General features: G+C 41.1%; 1 protein-coding gene across 1 annotated transcript in view; it reads left to right on the forward strand.

Moving 5' to 3' along the window:
- rars2 (arginyl-tRNA synthetase 2, mitochondrial) overlaps positions 1 to 20,263 on the forward strand; it is a 61,076-nt gene that overhangs the window by 13,519 nt on the left and 27,294 nt on the right. Inside the window, exons 7-11 of the mRNA XM_073056397.1 lie at positions 1,002 to 1,085; positions 1,671 to 1,747; positions 9,759 to 9,917; positions 11,471 to 11,577; positions 16,707 to 16,802. Of these exons, the coding sequence (XP_072912498.1) occupies positions 1,002 to 1,085; positions 1,671 to 1,747; positions 9,759 to 9,917; positions 11,471 to 11,577; positions 16,707 to 16,802 (523 nt within the window). The remainder of the gene's footprint in view (positions 1 to 1,001; positions 1,086 to 1,670; positions 1,748 to 9,758; positions 9,918 to 11,470; positions 11,578 to 16,706; positions 16,803 to 20,263) is intronic.

The raw sequence follows: 20,263 nt of genomic DNA on the forward strand, positions 1-20,263 counted from the left end.
GGATTTCAATTTGGGTTTCTGAATTGTTAGACCAGGCTCCTGGATTTCTTGCTCAGTAATTTAACTGCTGCACCACACTGCTATCCTTGGTTAAATAATTACAAGGTGAAAATATAAGACCCATACAACTTGAATTATTGAACAAATATAATGGAATTACAAGAATGCCCTAAAATTACTTTTTTGAATAAAAGTACCAGCACTTAAATCATTAATTCTAAACTATAACCAAATGTAAATTTAAATTCCATTTTGGATCATCTGATGGCTTCCAGATTATACCTACGCAATATAAACTGCTTAAACCTCTAATGCTGAAATATGTTAATGAGAATAAAATCTTACACACACAGAAAGATCTTGAAGTTTCTGATGTTCAGCATCCTTTATTTTTTATTTCAGATGTTGAACATCCACATTTTTTTGATTTGGGGAAAAAATGCTCTTAGTGTCATACTCACCAACATAGTTTACAATCTGATTTACTTCAGATGTGTACAACTGTTTAGGAGCTCTTTGGATGTTGGCCTGATGCCATCCTAATTTTTCAGTTTCTTTTTATTTCTTATGTGTAAGTCCTTTGAATTGAACTGTTCAGCAAGTTTTCTCTTCATCTTTGCTGAAGTAGATTAAGCCGTGTTTTTTTCTCTGTTTTTTTTTCTTTTGGGTGCTGACTGAGTGATAAACATCAGTCAGAATACTATGAGAATCTTAGACAGCATAGCATTCTCTTTACAGTGCTGTAGAGGTCAGCATAGCTGATGCATTCATGGCCTAAATGCAAGGTTGGAAGCTTCGACCTTGTAATACCAATGCCAGAATCTGTCACGTGGCTGCTATGGAGAAGTGTGCTTTCTACCTCATGGGTGAGGAGGGGAAATTATATACTTCAAATCTGATCTTCAATTAACAGCTGTAAAAACAATATTTCAATATTAATTTTAAATATTTCATCACGTAACAGCACTAGATGTATAATTGGAATATGGTATTTTTGTTAGGTAACTTCATAGCCAACCTAAAGCAGGCTTTAGGCAATGATGTGATCAGGATCAACTATCTTGGTGACTGGGGTTTGCAGTTTGGTAAGTTCCATGTGTACAGAAGAGATTATGTATTTATTTCAACCCATGTTTGACCTCTTCAAAGTCAAGTTTGTACAGTATTTGAATTAATTGTGTGATACTAATAGGAGATGGGCAATTCTGTTTCATTACCATACCCTCATTTTCCTTAAAGTAGGATGATGATTAGCTTTGGGTTGCAAATGTACATTTCTTCTAATGTGCTCTTATCTTGTGTTGGTAACAGTAGCAACAGGTTTTTAAAAAAATTGTTGTGTTCATTATGTTACTGTGTTTTTTTTTGTGCTGCATTGGATCCAGAGTACAGTTCTTTTGTTCTCCTTTGCACTTGTATACTGGAAATGGCATTAAACAATATTGAATCTTGAACTGATCGAAGTCATGGATAACAATTCAGCTTTCCTTGTGAAGTATCTAACACAACTAATAAAATTCTGATAATGTGTGCTGCTTACAATCTAGTTTGTTTGAATGTAAGGTCCAAATTACAGGTGATTGGGGCATGTTCAGCTCACTATGTTGCGTTGCACTGTGATTGTGGTATTTTCAAAAAATAATAACTCAATTCTTTGTTCATTGATTCAGGATTACTTGGAGCAGGATTTCAGTTGTTTGGTTCAGAAGAAAAGCTTAAAGCAAATCCCTTGCAGCACCTTTTTGACGTAAGTAAAATTGTAAAAAATGTGAACATAGATTTACAGAAGAGCAATATTATTTTCAATAAGCTTAGTGATAGTTTTCAATGTAAAACAATCTTTATAGCATTTCTCCAAAAGTTGAATATATAAAATTGTAAACAAGCATAAATAAGGTTTGGAGGTGAATTAGAATATTGTAGTATTACCACCATTCTTATTTCTAATGCAGATGTGCCCCTGTAGATGCACAAAGGTCATTTACCTGCTCAACTCACCCAAAAAGACCATTTAAAACTAGGTAGAGTTGTGCATCAAGAAGTTGGTACTGCACCTCCTCAATTAAGAACATAATGGGGAAGTGTGCACCATTAAACAATCAACAACAGATAACCTGTGGTTAGAGCGAAACAGCTAATAATTGTGCCATCAACAAGAATGAGATAACCACGTACTATTTCATTGTATTTAAAGTGGGTAGATATGTCTTGTACTTTGGGGTAGAAAATGGGGTGTAGAACCCTGATGGCCAAGTATAAGGGGCATAGGGGCAAAAGAGGGGTAATTTTAACACCTCTGTCCACCTTCCATCCCTCAGCATAGCAGGCTCAGAGTATGAGTATGCTTTTTTTTTAATAGATGCTCTTGGAGGCCAAGATATCTAAACCTTTTTTAATACCCTTTTGACCAAAAGACTTGGATCAATGTTTGTATGCCAGAAGCATCAGAAATGTTTCTCTGTCTTCCTAAAGATGTGCATCCTGTGACCAGATCTCAAAATATCAGGTACACCTGTGGTCTCAGGGTAGATGATTTTTTTTAACTGCAGGCACAGACCACTGATTATTAGCACAACTCTACTCAAATGTTGACCCTGCCCTATGACATCATACTCACCTGCTCCAGTCCCTGGCGACATTCTTACCCAACAAGTAATCAGCTGCTAAATCGACTTAACTGTTCAGTGGGATAAATTTTGGGAAGTAATGTTAAACTTATCATGCCAGGGAATTTGGTTAGAGTTGTGTACAGTTCTGGTCACTGAATTATAGGAAAGGTGTCAGCAAAATAGAGAATACAGAGAAGATTTACTAGAATGTTACCTGGGTTTCAGCACCTAAGTTACAGAGAAAGGCTGAACAAGTTAGGTCTTTATTCTTTGGAGTGTAGAAGGTTGAGGGGGGACTTGATAGAGGTATTTAAAATTATGAGGGGGATAGATAGAGTTGACGTGGATAGGCTTTTTCCATTGAGAGTAGGGGAGATTCAAACAAGAGGACATAAGTTGAGAGTTAAGGGGCAAAAGTTTAGGGGTAACACAAGGGGGAACTTCTTTACTAAGAGAGTGGTAGCTGTGTGGAATGAGCTTCCAGTAGAAGTGGTAGAGGCAGGTTCAATTTTGTCATTAAAAAAAAATTGGTTGGGTATATGGACAGGAAAGGAATGGAGGGTGATTGGCTGAGTGCAGGTTGGTGGGACAAGGTGAGAGTAAGCGTACGGCACGGACTAGAAGGGCCGAGATGGCCTCTTTCCGTGCTGTAATTGTTATATGGTTATATGGAGTAACACATACATATGGATTTTCTTCTCAGGAATGCACTTTCATTGTTTTGGATCCAATATCTTTCAAATTGTTAACTTAGTAAATTTGGAAAATAAGAATGTTTCTGACCCAAACCAAGTCAAGTCAAGTCAAGTTTATAGTCATTTTGACCATAACTGCTGGTACAGTACACAGTAAAAATGAGACAACGTTTTTCAGGACCATGGTGCTACATGAAACAGTACAAAAACTACACTGAACTACGTGAAAACAACATAGAAAAAGAACTACACTAGACTACAGACCTACCCAGGACTGTATAAAGTGCACAAAACAGTGCAGGCATTACACTAAATAATAAACAAGACAATAGGCACAGTAGAGGGCGGTAAGTTGGTGTAAGTCCAGGCTCTGGGTATTGAGGAGTCTGTTAGCTTAGGGGAAGAAACTGTTACGTAGTCTGGTCGTGAGAGCCCGAATGCTTTGGTGCCTTTTGCCAGATGACAGGATGGAGAAGAGTTTGTATGAGGGGTGCGTGGGGTCCTTCATAATGCTGTTTGCTTTGTGGCTGCAGCGTGTAGTGTAAATGTCCATAATGGCGGGAAGAGAGACCCGGATCATCTTCTCAGCTGACCTCACTATCCGCTGCAGGGCCTTGCAATCCGAGGTGGTGCAATTTCTGAACCAGGTAGTGATGCAGCTGCTCAGGATGCTCTCAGTACAACTCCTGTAGAATGTGATGAGGATGGGGGGGGGGGGGGGGGTGGAAGATGGACTTTCCTCAGCCTTCGCAGAAAGTAGAGACGCTGCTGGGTTTTCTTTGCTGTGGAGCTGGTGTTGAGGGACCAGGTGAGGTTCTCCGCCAGGTAAACACCAAGACACTGGGTGCTCGTAACAATCTCTACTGAGGAGCCGTCGATGTTCAGTGGGGAATGGTCACTCCGTGCCCTCCTGAAGTCAGCAGAAACATGAATCCAAATTAGTTTATCATTTTAATATTTTGTTAAAAGGATGGGCTGGGAATTCACTTTCAGCCATAGCACAGACGATCATTTTTGTCGCAAGATTCATCTGTTCAGAAGAAAGTGTCAAAGTTTTTATTGGTTGGATAAGCTTTCATTTAGCTGTTATTTACCCCTAATCCCTCCCATTGAAAGTGACTGGTAATGAACTAGAGAAATATGTGTTATTGCTGAAGCTTCAGGGTAATAGTATGCCAATAGTTTTTCAAGAAAAATACTGTGGAGTCATGGTGTCATCAAACACAGGCACAGGCCCTTTGGCCCCACCACATCCATGCCAACTATTGAGCCCTGTATTTGCCATTCCCATTTCCCAACACTTACTCCATCTTCTTAAGATGCTTAAATGTTGTGACAGGCTCCCCTGTCTTTATGCCCTGAGGCACTGTATTCTAGACTCCAACCATCCTCTGAGTAGAAAAACATCTTCCTCAGATCCACTCTGAACCTCTTTCTCAATATCATAAACCTGTCTACTCCAGTTCTGTACATCTTTTTCTTGTGGAAAACTTTCCTACCATCTCTCCCATCTCTGCACCCACCTCAAAATTTTATGCACTTGTACCAGGCCCTCCCCTCAACCTCCTCAGCTCCAGGGAGGAACAGACCTAGTGTCTCCTCCTCTCTGAAATGCTCCATCCAGAGTCAGAATCAGGTGTATTATCACCGGCATGTGTTGTGAAATCTGTTAACTTAGCAGCAGCAGTTCAAAGCAATTCATAATATAGAAGAAAAGTAATTAAATAAATTACAGTATATTTATATTGAATAGATTAAAAATCGTGCAAAAACAGAAATAATGTATATTTAAAAAGTGAGGTTCAATGTCCATTTAGGAATCAGATGGCAGAGGGGAAGAAGCTATTCCTGAATCGCTGAGTGTGTGCCTTCAGGCTTCTGTACCTCCCACCTGATGGTAACAATGAGAAAAGGGCATGCCCTGGGTGCTGGGGGTCCTTAATAATGGATGCTGCCTTTCTGAGACACCACTTCCCGAAAACGTCCTGGGTACTTTTTAGGCTAGTACCCAAGATGGAGCCAACTAAATTTACATCCCAGGCAACATCCTAATGAATCTCCTGTGCACATTGTTGAATGGAAGGGTTGTATGTGGCAGAGATTTAGTTAAGTTAGAAGCCATTTTCCCCCTCAGTATTTATTAAGATCTTGGCTGATCTATTACCACCCACTGACCTGTACTAATCCCATAAACTTTTGATTCCTTTAATCTGTTGAATGTATTCAGTAAGTGAACCCTTGGGACTATTGAATGGAGAACTCAGAGTCAGTTTTATTATCTCTGACATGTTATAAATGGGTTATTTTGTGGCAGACAATGCAAGACATTAAAGAATTCCTGTAAGTTACAATAAAAAGTAAATAAATAATGCAAAAGAAGAGTAGTGAGGTATTGTTCATGGACCATTCAGAAATCTGATGGTGGAGGGCAAGAAGCTCTTCTGAAATTCTTGAATGTGCATTCTGAGGCAGCGCAGTAGTCTATAACGATTAGCACAATCGCTTTAACCGCCAGCAATCACCAATCGGTTCTCGATTCCCGCCACTGCCTGTAAAGAACCTGTATGTTATTGCTGTGAACACGAGTTTTCTCTGGGTGCTCTGGTTTCCTCCAACGTTCCAAAGATGTACGGTATGTTTAGGGTTAGTAAGTTGTGGGCAGAGTATACTGGCACGGGAAGTTTGGCAACCCTTGCAGGCTGCCCCCAGTACAATTCTCATTGATACAGAATGACACATTTCACTATGTTTCGATGTACATGTGAAAAATAGAGTTGATCTTTCGTTCTTAATGAGAAGAGGGCATGTCCTTAATGATGGATGTTACTTTGAGGCATCGTCTTTTGAAGATATCTTGAATGGTGGGCAGGCTTGTGCATGTGATGGAGCTGGCTGAGTCTGGCTCACGGTGGCACCCATCATTGATCTCTGCATTCTCTGTTGATCCTACACATTGGAGCCTCCATACCACGTAGGGATGCAACCTGATATGAATGCTCTGCATGGTTCACCAGTAGAAACTTGCTAAAGTCTTTGGTGAAATAGCAGATCTCCTCAGACTCCTAATGAAGTAAAACCGCTAGTGTACCTATTTTGTGATTGCATCAGTATGTTGGATCCAGAATAGACCTTCAGAGATGTTGACGCCCAGGAATTGGAAGCTGCTCACCTTTTCTACTGCTCATCCCTCAATGGGGACTGGGCTGTGCTACCTTGACTTCTCCTTCCACAATCAATTTTTTGGTCTTATTGATGTTGTGTGCAGTGCAAGGTTGTGGTTCTGTACACCTTGTGTACAGGATCTGAGAATCTGCAAAGAAACGTAGTGTCATTGGTGAACTTATAGATGTCATTTGAGCTGTACCTAGCCACACAATTATCTCCCTGAAGGGATGTCCATGTATTCTGAGGCTGTGCCCCACCTATTCTTAGACTCCCCCACCTTTGGAAACATCCTCTCCACCCGCTCTATTTAGGCCTTTCAATATTTGATAGGTTTCAGTGAGATCCCCGTCCCCTTATTCTAATAAACTTCAGCAACTACAGGCCCTAGTCATCAAATGCTCCTCGTACATTAACTCTTTAATTCCTGGGATCATTCTAGTGACTCTCCTCTGGACGCTCTTCAGTGCCAGCACGTCCTTTCTTAGATAAGGTCCCAAAACTGTTCACAGTACTTCAAGTGTGGTCTGACCAATTCCTTATAAAGCCTCGGTAACAGGAACTGTACAAGGTGACAGTTCCTGTTGAGAAAGAATGGTGACGGCAAATGATCTGTCTGGAGGACAGATGGAAATAACAGGAAATGAGTGAGAACTTAGGAGTAATGCACACAAAATGCTGGGGGATTTCAGCAGCCCTAGCAGCATCTGGGAATAAACAGTCGACGTTCTGGGCCAAGACCCTTCAGCAGGATCTGTGATAGAGTTTAAAATGCAAAAGCTGTAACAGTGAGAACAAGATGCTGGAAATCAAAAGAGGATGAAAATATTTAGGCCATTTCTAATTCAAACTCAGGAGACTGGTTGTTTGAAATTATTGAATTTAATGTCGAGTTACATGGACTGTAGTGTCCAGTCAGAAGATGAGATGCTATTCCTTGGGCTTGGGTTACACTTAGTTGGAACAGTGCAGAGGTTTTCTCCAATATAGAGGAAACTACATTGTGAGGCCTGAAAGCAGTACAGAAGAGGTGTAAGTGATTCAAAATGGAAACTATAGAATCATAGAGCACTATAGCTCAGATACAGGCCTTTTGGCCCACCTAGTCTGTGCTGATCTGTTTTTCTGTTTAGTCCTATCGACCTGCACTCAGACCATAGCCCTTCATATCCTCATTATCCATGTACCTATCCAAATCTCTCTTAAATGTTACAATCGAACCCGCATTTGCCACTTTAACTAGCAGTTCGTTCCACCTGCACAACATCCTTGGGTGAAGAAGTTCCCCATAATGTCTCACCTTTCACCCTATTCCTATGACTTCCAGCTCTAGTCTAGTCTAATCTCAGGGGATAAACCTTGAATTTATATACCCAAACTATACTCCATGTAATTTTGTATACCTCTTTAAGAACTCCCCTCATTCTCTTGTTCTCCGGGGAGGAAAGTCCTAACCTGTTCAATCTTCTCTCTAACTCAGGCCCTCAAGTCCCAGCAGCATCTTTGTACTTAGATGGCAATAACTAAGGGTAACAGTAGGTTAACTCCTGGACATTTTCTCCATGCTATTAGTGCTAACCTTGTTGCTGATTGTTATCACTGAAATCCCCATCTATATCTTTGTGGTGCACTCTGATGAGCATTCCTTTACAGCTTGTAAATCTGAACTCATTCAAAACCATTGCATGTTACTAAATTCCAGTCACTCATCGTCTTTTGTTTGCAGACTTCAAATTGAATAATTCCCTGATTTTAAAGTTTTCCACCTTCCTCTATGGTCTACCTATATCTGAAATCACATCCATCCTTCCATTATTAATCTGCAATCTGCAGTAGCCCTCTGTCCTTCCTGATATCTACTCCTCTCGATTCCTGCTGCTACAGTTCCCAAGGCCCTAAGTTCAAAACTGTTCCCAAAACCTTTCTACCTCTAGACCCTCACTTGTACGTTAAGATGCTTCTAAACATCTGCAACTCCAACAAGCCATTGATCATGCCTTAATATCTTCTCATAAGAAAAGTGCCTTCTTTTAATCCTTTCCCTTAATGCTGCTGGGTTGATTTTGTTTTATTAAAACTGCAATTTAATGTAGTTATTGTAGTTCTCTGTGAGATGATAGATAGATAGATAGATAGATACTTTATTCATCCCCATGGGGAAATTCAACATTTTTTTCCAATGTCCCATACACTTGTTGTAGCAAAAACTCATTACATACAATACTTAACTCAGTAATAATATGATATGCATCTAAATCACTAACTCAAAAAGCATTAATAATAGCTTTAAAAAAAAAAGTTCTTAAGTCCTGGCAGTTGAATTGTAAAGCCTTGACCTCTTCATCCTGTCTGAGGAGCATTGCATCGACAGTAACCTGTCGCTGAAACTGCTTCTCTGTCTCTGGATGGTGCTATGTAGAGGATGTTCAGGGTTTTCCATAATTGACCGTAGCCTACTCAGCGCCCTTCGCTCAGCTACCGATGTTAAACTCTCCAGTACTTTGCCCACGACAGAGCCCGCCTTCCTTACCAGCTTATTAAGACGTGAGGCGTCCTTCTTCTTAATGCTTCCTCCCCAACACGCCACCACAAAGAAGAGGGCGCTCTCAACAACTGACCTATAGAACATCTTCAGCATCTCACTGTAGACATTGAATGACGCCAACCTTCTAAGGAAGTACAGTCGACTCTGTGCCTTCCTGCACAAGGCATCTGTGTTGTCCAATATGCTCTTGAAATGGTAAAATGTTTGATTTAATCAGATGCAGTAACAAGGGGAGGATGTAAATTTGGTAATAAAGGTACAGAGTCCCAGGGCGATGAATTAGTAAACATTTCTTTAACCCCAGCCTGCAATCTTTTGTTAATTAGATAGCAAGTGACTTACTGGAGGATGCAGAAGTAGGAAATACTACCTCTTTAGATCAAAGAAATTAATGTTGTGGAAGTTTAAAATGGCTTAGTGCACAAAAGAGAGAAGTTGCCATCGACAGAAGAGATCCTGAAGTATACTGGAAATCCTGAGCAACACACAAAATGCTGGAGGAACTCAACGTCAGGCACATCTGTAGAGGAGAATAAACAGTCAATGATTTGAGCTGAGACCCTTGGGTTTCAATGCGACTGTTTATTTCCCTGCCTGACTTGCTGAGCTCCAGCAGCATTTTGTGTGTGTTACTCAAAATTATCATGTACAAAGTTCTCTTAAATTGCCAGTAGTAGTTGATTAAATATTAAACTATAACTACTCAGCCAGTTTATTAGCATTAAGCTGTTAATTTTGAACTTGCAGGTGTATGTTGAAGTGAACAGATTAGTAGAAGACCGTGATGACATTCAAAAGGCAGCACAAGAATTTTTCAGAAAGCTGGAACATGGGGATAAACAGACCTTGGCATTATGGGAGCACTTCAGGGCTATAAGCATTGAAGAATATGAGAAAACTTACCAGGTGAGAAACTGCGAATCAGAAAGGAAATGAATAGTTTCACCCATGTCACGCCAAACATAAGGAGAGTAAACTGGCTTAGGTTTGCTATTGTATCTGCTTAAGAAAACAAAACTATATTGAATTGCAAGCAGGCTTCAATGTTGCCTTAATGTACAGATCGCCTAATTAGTTTCCTAGTTAGACAATTTTGTGCAGCAGTATTTGCTGATGATGTGCAGAGACAGCAACTGGTTACCACTCCATTATACATGAAGAGGAACTGAATGGCCAATGATATTTAACCAGTGAATGCAGTGTATTGATGATCTTAAACCCACTATCATTGCATGTTACTTTGAGATTATTTATTGTGATCACAAAATTGGCAGCATTTTTGGAAGCAGAGAAATAGGATTGATTAAACACACAAGTATCTTTGCATATTAGGAATTGGGGGAATGAGAAAGGCTGTCATGTATATTGTGTAAAATGTTGGTTAGAATTTGTTATGAATATACACAACAATATATAATAGAAAAGTTAATTCAAATGTACAGCAAAATAAAGTACTTGCAGCTATATATAGTTTAACTTGGAATTCATTGTTTTTTTACAGTATTGTATTAGGCCAATTTCCAGTTAATTCCATACAAAAAATATTTTTACAGCTGGATTCTAAATTGCTCCTTTTGGAGCTATCCATATTCTAAAGACGTAGGAGACAACTTTTTCTGGCCACTGTCATTCACAGGCTGAGTCCTTAATATCTGCACTGTGATCGCACAAGTTACAGAGCAGAATACTTCCTCTCAGATGTTGAATATTAGATCAACTTCTATCATTAAGGTATTGATGAATTTTAAAAAATGAAGGTGTCATGTAAGTGAGCTAACATTGCTCCCAAAAGCAAAATGCTGCATGTGCCAGACATCTGAGATGAAAATAGTTGATGCTAGAAGACCCCAGCCAGTCAGGTGGCATCTATGCGATAGAGAACAGTTGAAGTTTTAGGTTTGATCTGACCTAAATCATAAAAAAGGTTTTGACAAAACATCACCAGCTCTAAGGGGAGACACAACCCAGCTATTTACTTCATTCCCACTCTTCCCATCCCTCACCTGCCAATCATCCCCCTCTCACCTGGATCCACCTATCACCAATCGTCCCTTTCTCTACCCCTTCCCCACTCCCCTAACCTTATCCCAACTATCTCCCTCTTTCTTTCCAGTCCTGATGAAAGGCTTGACCCATAGTGTTGGCTGTTCATTTCCCTCCATAGATGCTGCCTGACCCGCTGAGTTCCTCCAGCACTTTATGTGTCGCACCAGCTCTGAAATATTAACTGGCTCAGTTTCTGTCTTCACAAATGTGTTGAGTGTTATCAGCTGTTCTTTAACATTGAACAGAATTTGAATGTTGATTAATATGGTTCAGTGCTTTTTTTAGATGTTGCTGCAGATTACTTTGTTTTTGTTGTTGATCTAAACTGGATTGTGACCTATTTTTGTTGCAAGGTTCAATATGAAAATAATCGTTGAATTATATCTGATTTGTAAATGTGTATGTTCCAAAAGCGGCTTGGTGTGCATTTTGATGAGTACTCTGGAGAATCCTTGTACCATGTTAAGTCACAAGAACTCCTGCAGCTGATTGATCAGAGAGGACTGCTCAAGAAAACAAAGTAAGGTTAGACTGTAGTCGTTGCGTATTATAAACAGCTTTGTAAAATTAATTGAATCAAAACTAGAGACTGCTGAAATTATACTGTACATGGTTCAAAAGATAAGTAAACCTCTATTCTATTAAGCAGAACATATTTTCTGATAGGATCTGCTTTATAGGATTGATGGCTATTGTATTTTAACAGATGAATACATTTAAAGTCGAAGTCGAAATTGTTGCTTAGACCTGAAAAGGCCTTGATTGAGGTAGTAAGTTGAAATTTCCTTGTAGATCTCAACATATCCATCTGAGACATTTTTAACTTAGTTCACTAACAATGTACCTTGGAGGTCAACTTAGATTTTTTTTTGCACAGTTGTTTTTCTCCAAAGATTTTGATACCAGAAGCAATTTCTGGGAAAGCTAGATGTTTTGGTGAGGATGTACTATTTGTGGTTTGGGTCTTCCAAGAGTTTGCTAAAAGCGACTGCAGGTTAATGAAGAGATCGTATTAGATCACTGCAACAAGCCAGAGAGGGATCAGAACAGATTTGGAGAGAGGAACAGGCCATGATTAGATTCTATTTGGAAACTGCCACTGTCTTTGGATTATTTTGCCAGGGATGTAACTGAGCAAGTACTTGTCCAAGAATAAAACCTGGTGGATAGATGGGGAAGGGTTAGTTGGGGAATAGCCTAACACTGCAGTGGTGCAGTTTTTGCTACGTCGCCCTTGTTAAAGATTAATAAGAAAATGTACTCTGCAAGTGGAATCATGAAACTAAATGATAACAGAGATATTGGAGGAGGATAATAAGATCAGTTATGTCAAAGTCTGTGGGTTGTTAACAACAGTGGTACTGCATTGTGGTCACAACCACAGAGAATATAGTTTGTGATAATTATCTGTAGATGCTGTCAAAATATGATAGAATACAGATCAGTACCGCATGATGCTGTGCCAACCTATATCAACCTGCTGCATGCTCAGTTTGACCCATTCCTCCTACAATCGCCCACAGTCCTCTATTTTTCTTTCATCCATGTGTCTCTCAAATGTCTCTAATGTGGCAGCCTCAGTCACCAATCCCAGCAATGCACTTCAGGCACTTAACACTTTCTGTGTTTTTTAAAAAAAAATATTTGTCTATCTATGCTCTTTCAATCTTAAACACCTCTGTGATTGGGTGGATAGAAAAGCGTTTATGAGAGGGAAAGATCATTTTGGAAATGGAACATTCAAAGATATTGCAGAGCAAAGGAGGGCTGAAAGTGGGATGTATCCAAAACACCAGCGTGGAACTCCATTGATAGATAGATAGATAGATAGATACTTTATTCATCCCCATGGGGAAATTCAACTTTTTTTTCCAATGTCCCATACACTTGTTGTAGCAAAACTAATAACATACAATACTTAACTCAGTAAAAAAAATATGATATGCATCTAAATCACTATCTCAAACAGCATTAATAATAGCTTTTTAAAAAGTTCTTAAGTCCTGGCGGTTGAATTGTAAAGCCTAATGGCATTGGGGAGTATTGACCTCTTCATCCTGTCAGAGGAGCATTGCATCGATAGTAACCTGTCGCTGAAACTGCTTCTCTGTCTCTGGATGGTGCTATGTAGAGGATGTTCAGAGTTTTCCATAATTGACCGTAGCCTACTCAGCGCCCTTCGCTCAGCTACCGATGTTAAACTCTCCAGTACTTTGCCCACGACAGAGCCCGCCTTCCTTACCAGCTTATTAAGACGTGAGGCGTCCCTCTTCTTAATGCTTCCTCCCCAACACGCCACCACAAAGAAGAGGGCGCTCTCCACAACTGACCTATAGAACATCTTCAGCATCTCACTACAGACATTGAATGACGCCAACCTTCTAAGGAAGTACAGTCGACTCTGTGCCTTCCTGCACAAGGCATCTGTGTTGGCAGTCCAGTCTAGCTTCTCGTCTAACTGTACTCCCAGATACTTGTAGGTTTTAACCTGCTCCACACATTCTCCATTAATGATCACTGGCTCCATATGAGGCCTAGATCTCCTAAAGTCCACCACCATCTCCTTGGTCTTGGTGATATTGAGACACAGGTAGTTTGAGTTGCACCATATCACAAAGTCCTGTATCAGTTTCCTATACTCCTCCTCCTGTCCATTCCTGACACACCCCACTATGGCCGTGTCATCAGCGAACTTCTGCACATGGCAGGACTCCGAGTTATATTGGAAGTCTGATGTGTACAGGGTGAACAGGACCGGAGAGAGTACGGTTCCCTGCGGCGCTCCTGTGCTGCTGACCACCGTGTCAGACCTACAGTCTCCCAACCGCACATACTGAGGTCTATCTGTCAAGTAGTCCACTATCCAATCCACCATGTGAGAGTCTACTCCCATCTCCGTTAGTTTGTGCCTTAAGATCTTGGGCTGGATGGTGTTAAAGGCACTAGAGAAGTCAAGGAATGTAATCCTCACAGCACAACTGGCCCCATCTAGGTGAGAGAGTGATTTGTGCAGCAAATACATGATAGCATCCTCCACTCCCACCTTCTCCTTATACGCAAACTGAAGAGGATCCTGGGCGTGCCTGGTTTGTGGCCTCAGATTCTGTATTATCAGCCGCTCCATGGTCTTCATCACGTGTGACGTCAAGGCAACAGGTCTGAAGTCATTCAACTCCTTTGGTTGTGGTTTCTTTGGTACCGGGACAATACAGGATTTCCACTGTCTGGGTACTCTTCTCTGCTCCAGGCTGATGTTGAAGATGCGCTGTAGTGGTTCTCCCAGCTCAGTCGCACAGGCCCTCAGTAATCGTGGGGAAACTCCATCCGGTCCAGCCGTCTTGCTGGTACAGATCTTCCTCAGTTGACCTTCCACCTGTGCAGCCGTAATCCTGGGCATGGGCAAGGTCTCCTGTGAGTGGCTATTTTCCTGTGAGGGAAGTAAGCCTGGTGTGGATTTCTGCGGTGAGGATGAGATTGAGCTGTCGAACCTGTTGAAGAAGTTGTTCAGCTGATTCGCTTTCTCCACATCTCCACTTATGTTCACCCCCCGCTTTGCACCGCATCCGGTGATGATCTTCATCCCATCCCACACCTCCTTCATGCTTTTTTTCTGCAGCTTTTGTTCTAGCTTCCTCCTATACTGCTCCTTTGCCCCCCTTATCTGTACTCTGAGTTCCTTCTGAACTCTTTTAAGCTCCAGCCGATCACCATCTTTAAAAATTTAAAAATTGCTTCTTATGCCTTAGCCATTTTCTATCACCAACAGCTTTCGATTTTCCATTTAATGAGCTAGTACCTCTTTCCTGCTTGAAAGCCTACAGCCCCTCTGCTGTGTACTCAGCAGGCTGTTTAAACACATCATTACATTCATTCAGCCTTAAGATTGTTACATCCACTTTGTTCCTTCATGCTTATTGGGAGCTGCTGTGTTTCCCACATACAACAGTAACTCTCATTTTTAAAAGCTGCTACGTGAGATGATGAGATGTCGGAAGGTGCCACATAAATCCATATCTTTACGTCTGTTTTAAAAGATTTGCAAAATAACTGAAAATGACATCCCCTACTTCTAAACCATCTATTCTCATTGACGCTTCAATTTTGAGACTTTCCATTTCAAAAGTGAATGGATATTATTGCAGGCCATGAATTGAGTAGAAGTTGATGGACTATGTATTTTGTTAACAAGCAGTGCTCTACAAAAATGGTCATGGTATGGGTTGTGATAAGTCTTGGGTTATAGAAAGATATTGATCTGCTTTTAGATTGAGAAAAGCAAGGTGATGAAATTTGAAATGTATTTTAAATCGGACAAATACAATGAATTATAGCGGCCTATGGAGTATTGAGAAACAAAAAGAGTTTGGTGTATTATTGCAAAGATCCCTGAAAAGTGATAGACAATACATACTGTGGTAAAGATTGTAAACAGAATGTTACTCTTAATCTAGTCGTGGCATAGAATTTAGAGCAGGAAGTTAAGGTGCAACTTTGCACGCCAGCAACACGTAGTCACTGGGCACAAAATTCTGCAGATGCCGGAAATCTTCAGCAGCACACACAAGATGCTAGCTGTACTCAGCAAATCAGGCAGCATCTATGGAGGGAATTAACGGTCAATGTTTTGGGCAGATTCCCTTCTGTGGATGCTGCCTGACTTGCAGAGTTTTGTGTGTGTAATCATTAGGATCTGCATCTGGATTTTCCTATCTTTGTTTCATAGACCTATATGCTGCTAAATTAACAAAAATCCATCAGTTTTGATTTTTTAAAATTGTATCTCTTACATTTGACAATATTTAAACTTCTACAATACTGTTGAGTATGAAAATATTACCAAAACTCATTCTGCGATTCTGTTTGCCTGCTCCACTGACTAATCAAAAGTCTGGCACATGAGCAGAAGATTCAGTCATCTGGCCAATATTTATTCCTATGATAATTGGTCTTATCACAGATTACATACTCACTTGTTTGCAGTTCATGGCACTCTGCTACATTTGCTGCTACATTTGTTGAAATGTAGCAAATACTGCTTTATCCCCTGAGAAGTTTCCTGTTTGGTGAAAAATCCCTTTGTTTTCTGGATATAACAAATTTCTATAAAGGAAGCTTTATTTTTGTCATTCCTGCATTAAAGGATTGAAACAGCGATGCCACCCTCAGGGTGGAACCCTTTCCGATGTGTCAGTCCATGGCCTCCTCTTGTGATGAGGCCTCCTTCAGGGTGGAGGAACAACACCTTATATTTCATCTGGCTATCCTCCCCCCTGATGGTATGAATATCAATTTCTCCTTCCGGTGAACAAAATTCCCCTCCCCCATTCCCCACTCTGACCTATTACTTCTCCTCACCTGCCTATTACTTCCCCCTGGGTCCCCTCCTTCCCTTTCTCCTATTTCACCTCTCCTATCAAATTCTTTCTTCTCCACTCCTTAACCCCTCCCACCCACCTGGTTTCCCCTATCACCTTCCAGTTAACCTCTTTCCCCTCCACCCCCCATCTTTTAATTTGGGCATCTCCCCCTTTCTTTTCAGTCCTGATGAAGGGTCTTAGTCCAAAATGTCAACTGTTTACTCTTTTCCATAGATGGCCTGACCTGCTGAGTTCCTGTGTGTGATACGTTTCATCCTGTTTGTTTGTACAGGCAAGGAGTTGGAGTGGTTGATCTTTCACCAAAAGGTGATCTCTCCAGTTATGCCAAAATGGTTCGAAATGATGGGACGTCCCTCTACTTGACCAGGTAAACCTTTAATTGAAGTTTACTTTAATTACTGTAAATTGAAAGATTAGAAGTAAGTAAAATAGATATCCAGATGCCTGACATTGTGCAATAAAGTAGACCATACCAATATTTTTCCATACATTCCCATTGTATGTTGTCTGTTAACCTGACCTATTTAGGGAAAATGCTAGAGTCTACAACTACCTCCAGCTGACCGCATTTACAGCTTTTACCTTTGGCAATCCTAGCCTCACCTTATCAAGGTTTTACCATTATTCAATCCTTCTCTCTCCCAAATTTTCTGCAACTTAAAATCAATTTATTTTCTTTCTTTCCCAGATGTGACAGTCTTTGAACTGAAATATTAACTCCATTTTCTCTTCTACAGACGCTGCCTGACCAGTTGAGTGTTCCGTTTTTCTTTTATATCCAGTATCTATATTTGTTTGATTTCCATTTCAATATTTTCAAATTTTTGTGAAGACCATCTCATGGACGAAATTGACACCACAACAAGAGGCCCTTTGGCCCAGTTCAAAGGTTAATTTTATTGCCAAAGTATTTATGCACAATACAACTCTGATATTTGTCTTCTCCAAATAGCCATTAAATAAATACAGAAAGACCATGAAATAAAAGACATCAATTTCCCACCGCCCTGGCACAATAAAGGAAAAATAAAACTTGCAGATCCCAAAAATCCCCCCTTCCCCGCAGCAAACAGCGACAGTAACAATATCCGACCCCGTCACTTGCAGAAAAAAGTCTGTGTATACTGTATAAAAATAGACCAGATCAATTTCATTTAGTAACGATCTTTCAAGAATCAATAGATTCTAGAATGGTTGTGGATGACTGGAAAATTACAAATACAAACGTTACTCCTCCCTTTTAGAATGGAAGGAGACAAAAGCCAGGAAATTATTGGCCAGGTAGCCTGATTTCAGAGGCTGGGAAGATGTTGGTGTCTATTATTAAGGTTGGGGTTTCAGGATATTTTGAGATAAAATAGGCCAAAGTCAGCATGGTTTCTTAAAGGGAAAATCGTGCCTGACAAATCTGTTGGAATTCTTTGAGGAAGTAACAGGCAGGATAGACAAAAGGGAGTCAGTGGATGTTGTTAACTTGGATTTTTAGAAGGCCTTTGACAAGATGCTGCACACAAGGCTGCTAAGTAAGTTAAATACCCATGGTATTACAGGAAAGATACTAGCATGGATAGAAGATTGGCTGGCTGTAGGAGACAAAGAGTGGGAATAAAGGGGGCCTTTTCTGGATGGCTGCTGATGACTAGTGGTGTTCTGCAAGGGCCTGTGTTGGGGCCGCTTCTTTTCCAGTTATATGTCAATGCTTTGGATGACAGAATTGATGACTGTAGCCAAGTTTGCAGACAATACAAAGATAGGCAGAGGGGCATTTTGTGCTGAGGATGCAGAGAGTCTGCAGAAAGACTTAAATTAGGAGAAATGGGGAAAGAAGTGATGAAGGGTCATGCAGTTCAGAAGGAATAAAGCCATTGACTATCTTTTAACTGGGGAGCAAATTCAGAAATAAGAGGTGCAAAAGGACTTGGGAGGCTTCAAGCAGGATTCCCTAAAGGTTAACTTGCAGATTGAGTTGATGGTAAAGAAGGCAAATGCAATATTGGTATTCATTTCAAGACACTACTACTATGTTGACTCAGGCCTAGGTGGCTGGCGTCAGGCAAGCCTTGCTACTGGTACCACGTAGCCCAGTACTACCTGTCTCGGGTCAGGTTGTCAGCGACTCAACCAGCACACCCCTGGGGCACTTCGGTTAACCAGGGAGGAGGGTGTGTCGGCACCCAGCAGGACTAAAAACAAAACCTGTCAAAGGGCGGATGAACTCCTTGTGAATCAACGGCCACCTACTGTCTGTGTGAGGAGTGGTGCACCACACAGTCTTTCGTTTCGTAAGGCAAGGCATTCCAAGACAAGTACAATATAAAAGCAAGGATGTAATGTTGAGGCTTAATGAGGCACTTGTTAAGCTACACATGGAGTATTGTGAGCTATTTTGGATCCTTGTATAAGAAAGGATGTGCTAGCTTTGGAGGGGGTCCAGAGGAGATTCATAAGAATGAGTCCAGGATTGAAAGGGTTAAGGAATGAAGAGCATTAGTTGGCTCCAGGCCTGTACTCACTGGAGTTTAGAAGAATTGATTTGGGGGGAGGGGGGGAACGGGGAGAATCCCATTGAAACATATCAAATGTTGAAAGGCCTAGATTGGATGTGGACAGGATATTTCCTGTAGTGGGGGATGTTTCCTATAACAGCTGAGCATGCAGTGCATTCCTGGGACAGTTAAGGGAGATGGTGCAAGGCAACAAATCAGAGCTTTGTCATGCAGAGCTACAGCGGCCAAGAATCCAGAAAGATGAGGAAGCAGTTTCTGCAGTGGTTAGCCTCATACATGAATGGGTCAACCCATCTGCAGAGAAGTGGGACCTCAGTAGCATCTCTACGGCAAAGGCAGCCCCCAAGGACATTGCCTCCGACCTGATGAAAGCATGAAATCGGTGAGCAATGCTATGCAACCTTCAAGGATGAGAGACTACAGGAAGACCCACCAGCAAAGAAATCCCATGACCCAATGAAAACCAACAAGCTGAAAACATTCAGTGATATGTGTAAGAAGAGAGAAGTGAAATCAAATGGGAGGGTGATCATCTTGAAAGCAGACAGGTCTTTGTTTGGACGCATCATAGTGATGGCACAAGAGCGCAGTCTACGTATGGAGGATATCCTTTCTCATCCCCTCGGACCATTGCCCTGGGCCCTGTCCACACCAGAAGGATTGCTGAGAAAGACAAATAAAGCTACTTTAGTCACAACTTTGCAGCAAAATGTAGCAGTAGAAGAGCAACTCCCAGGAAACTCTGCTACAGTGGATGATGGAATGAACTTGGTCCAAAGAGTGAAAGGTGATCAAGTTACTTTCAGAGATGTTGCCACGACAATGCTGGGTTTGGCTCTGAGGGAAGGCAGTCAGAGTAGCAGAATAGATGTTGTGTTCGACATATACAAGGAGAACTTCATCAAGAATAGTGAAAGATCTCTACAGGGTGAAGAGTTTGGTCATGAGTTGCAAAGTATCACAGGCACACAGATGTTGAGGCAGTGGAGGAGCTTCCTGACCAAAGTCAGCAGCAAAAATAGACTCATTAGCTTCATAGTCCATGAATGGAGGAAGATGGAGTACAGAGCAAAGCTACAGGAGAAGATTCTGTATGCAACTGTGAATGACAAATGTTACAGAATCACATCTCAAGACAGTGAGGAGGTGTCAGCTCTTCAGTGTCAACAAGAAGAAGCAGATGGTCACCTACGTCTCCATGCTGCCCATGCCACAAGAGAGGGATACCAATCTGTAGTCATCTGCTCAGAAGACACAGATGTCTTTATCATGTCTTTAGCATTTTGTGACAACCATTGAGGCCCCATTGTTCCAGAAGTGC

The sequence above is a fragment of the Hemitrygon akajei genome, chromosome 9 (genome assembly GCF_048418815.1).
Source record: "Hemitrygon akajei chromosome 9, sHemAka1.3, whole genome shotgun sequence".
Classification (NCBI taxonomy): Eukaryota; Metazoa; Chordata; class Chondrichthyes; order Myliobatiformes; family Dasyatidae; genus Hemitrygon; species Hemitrygon akajei.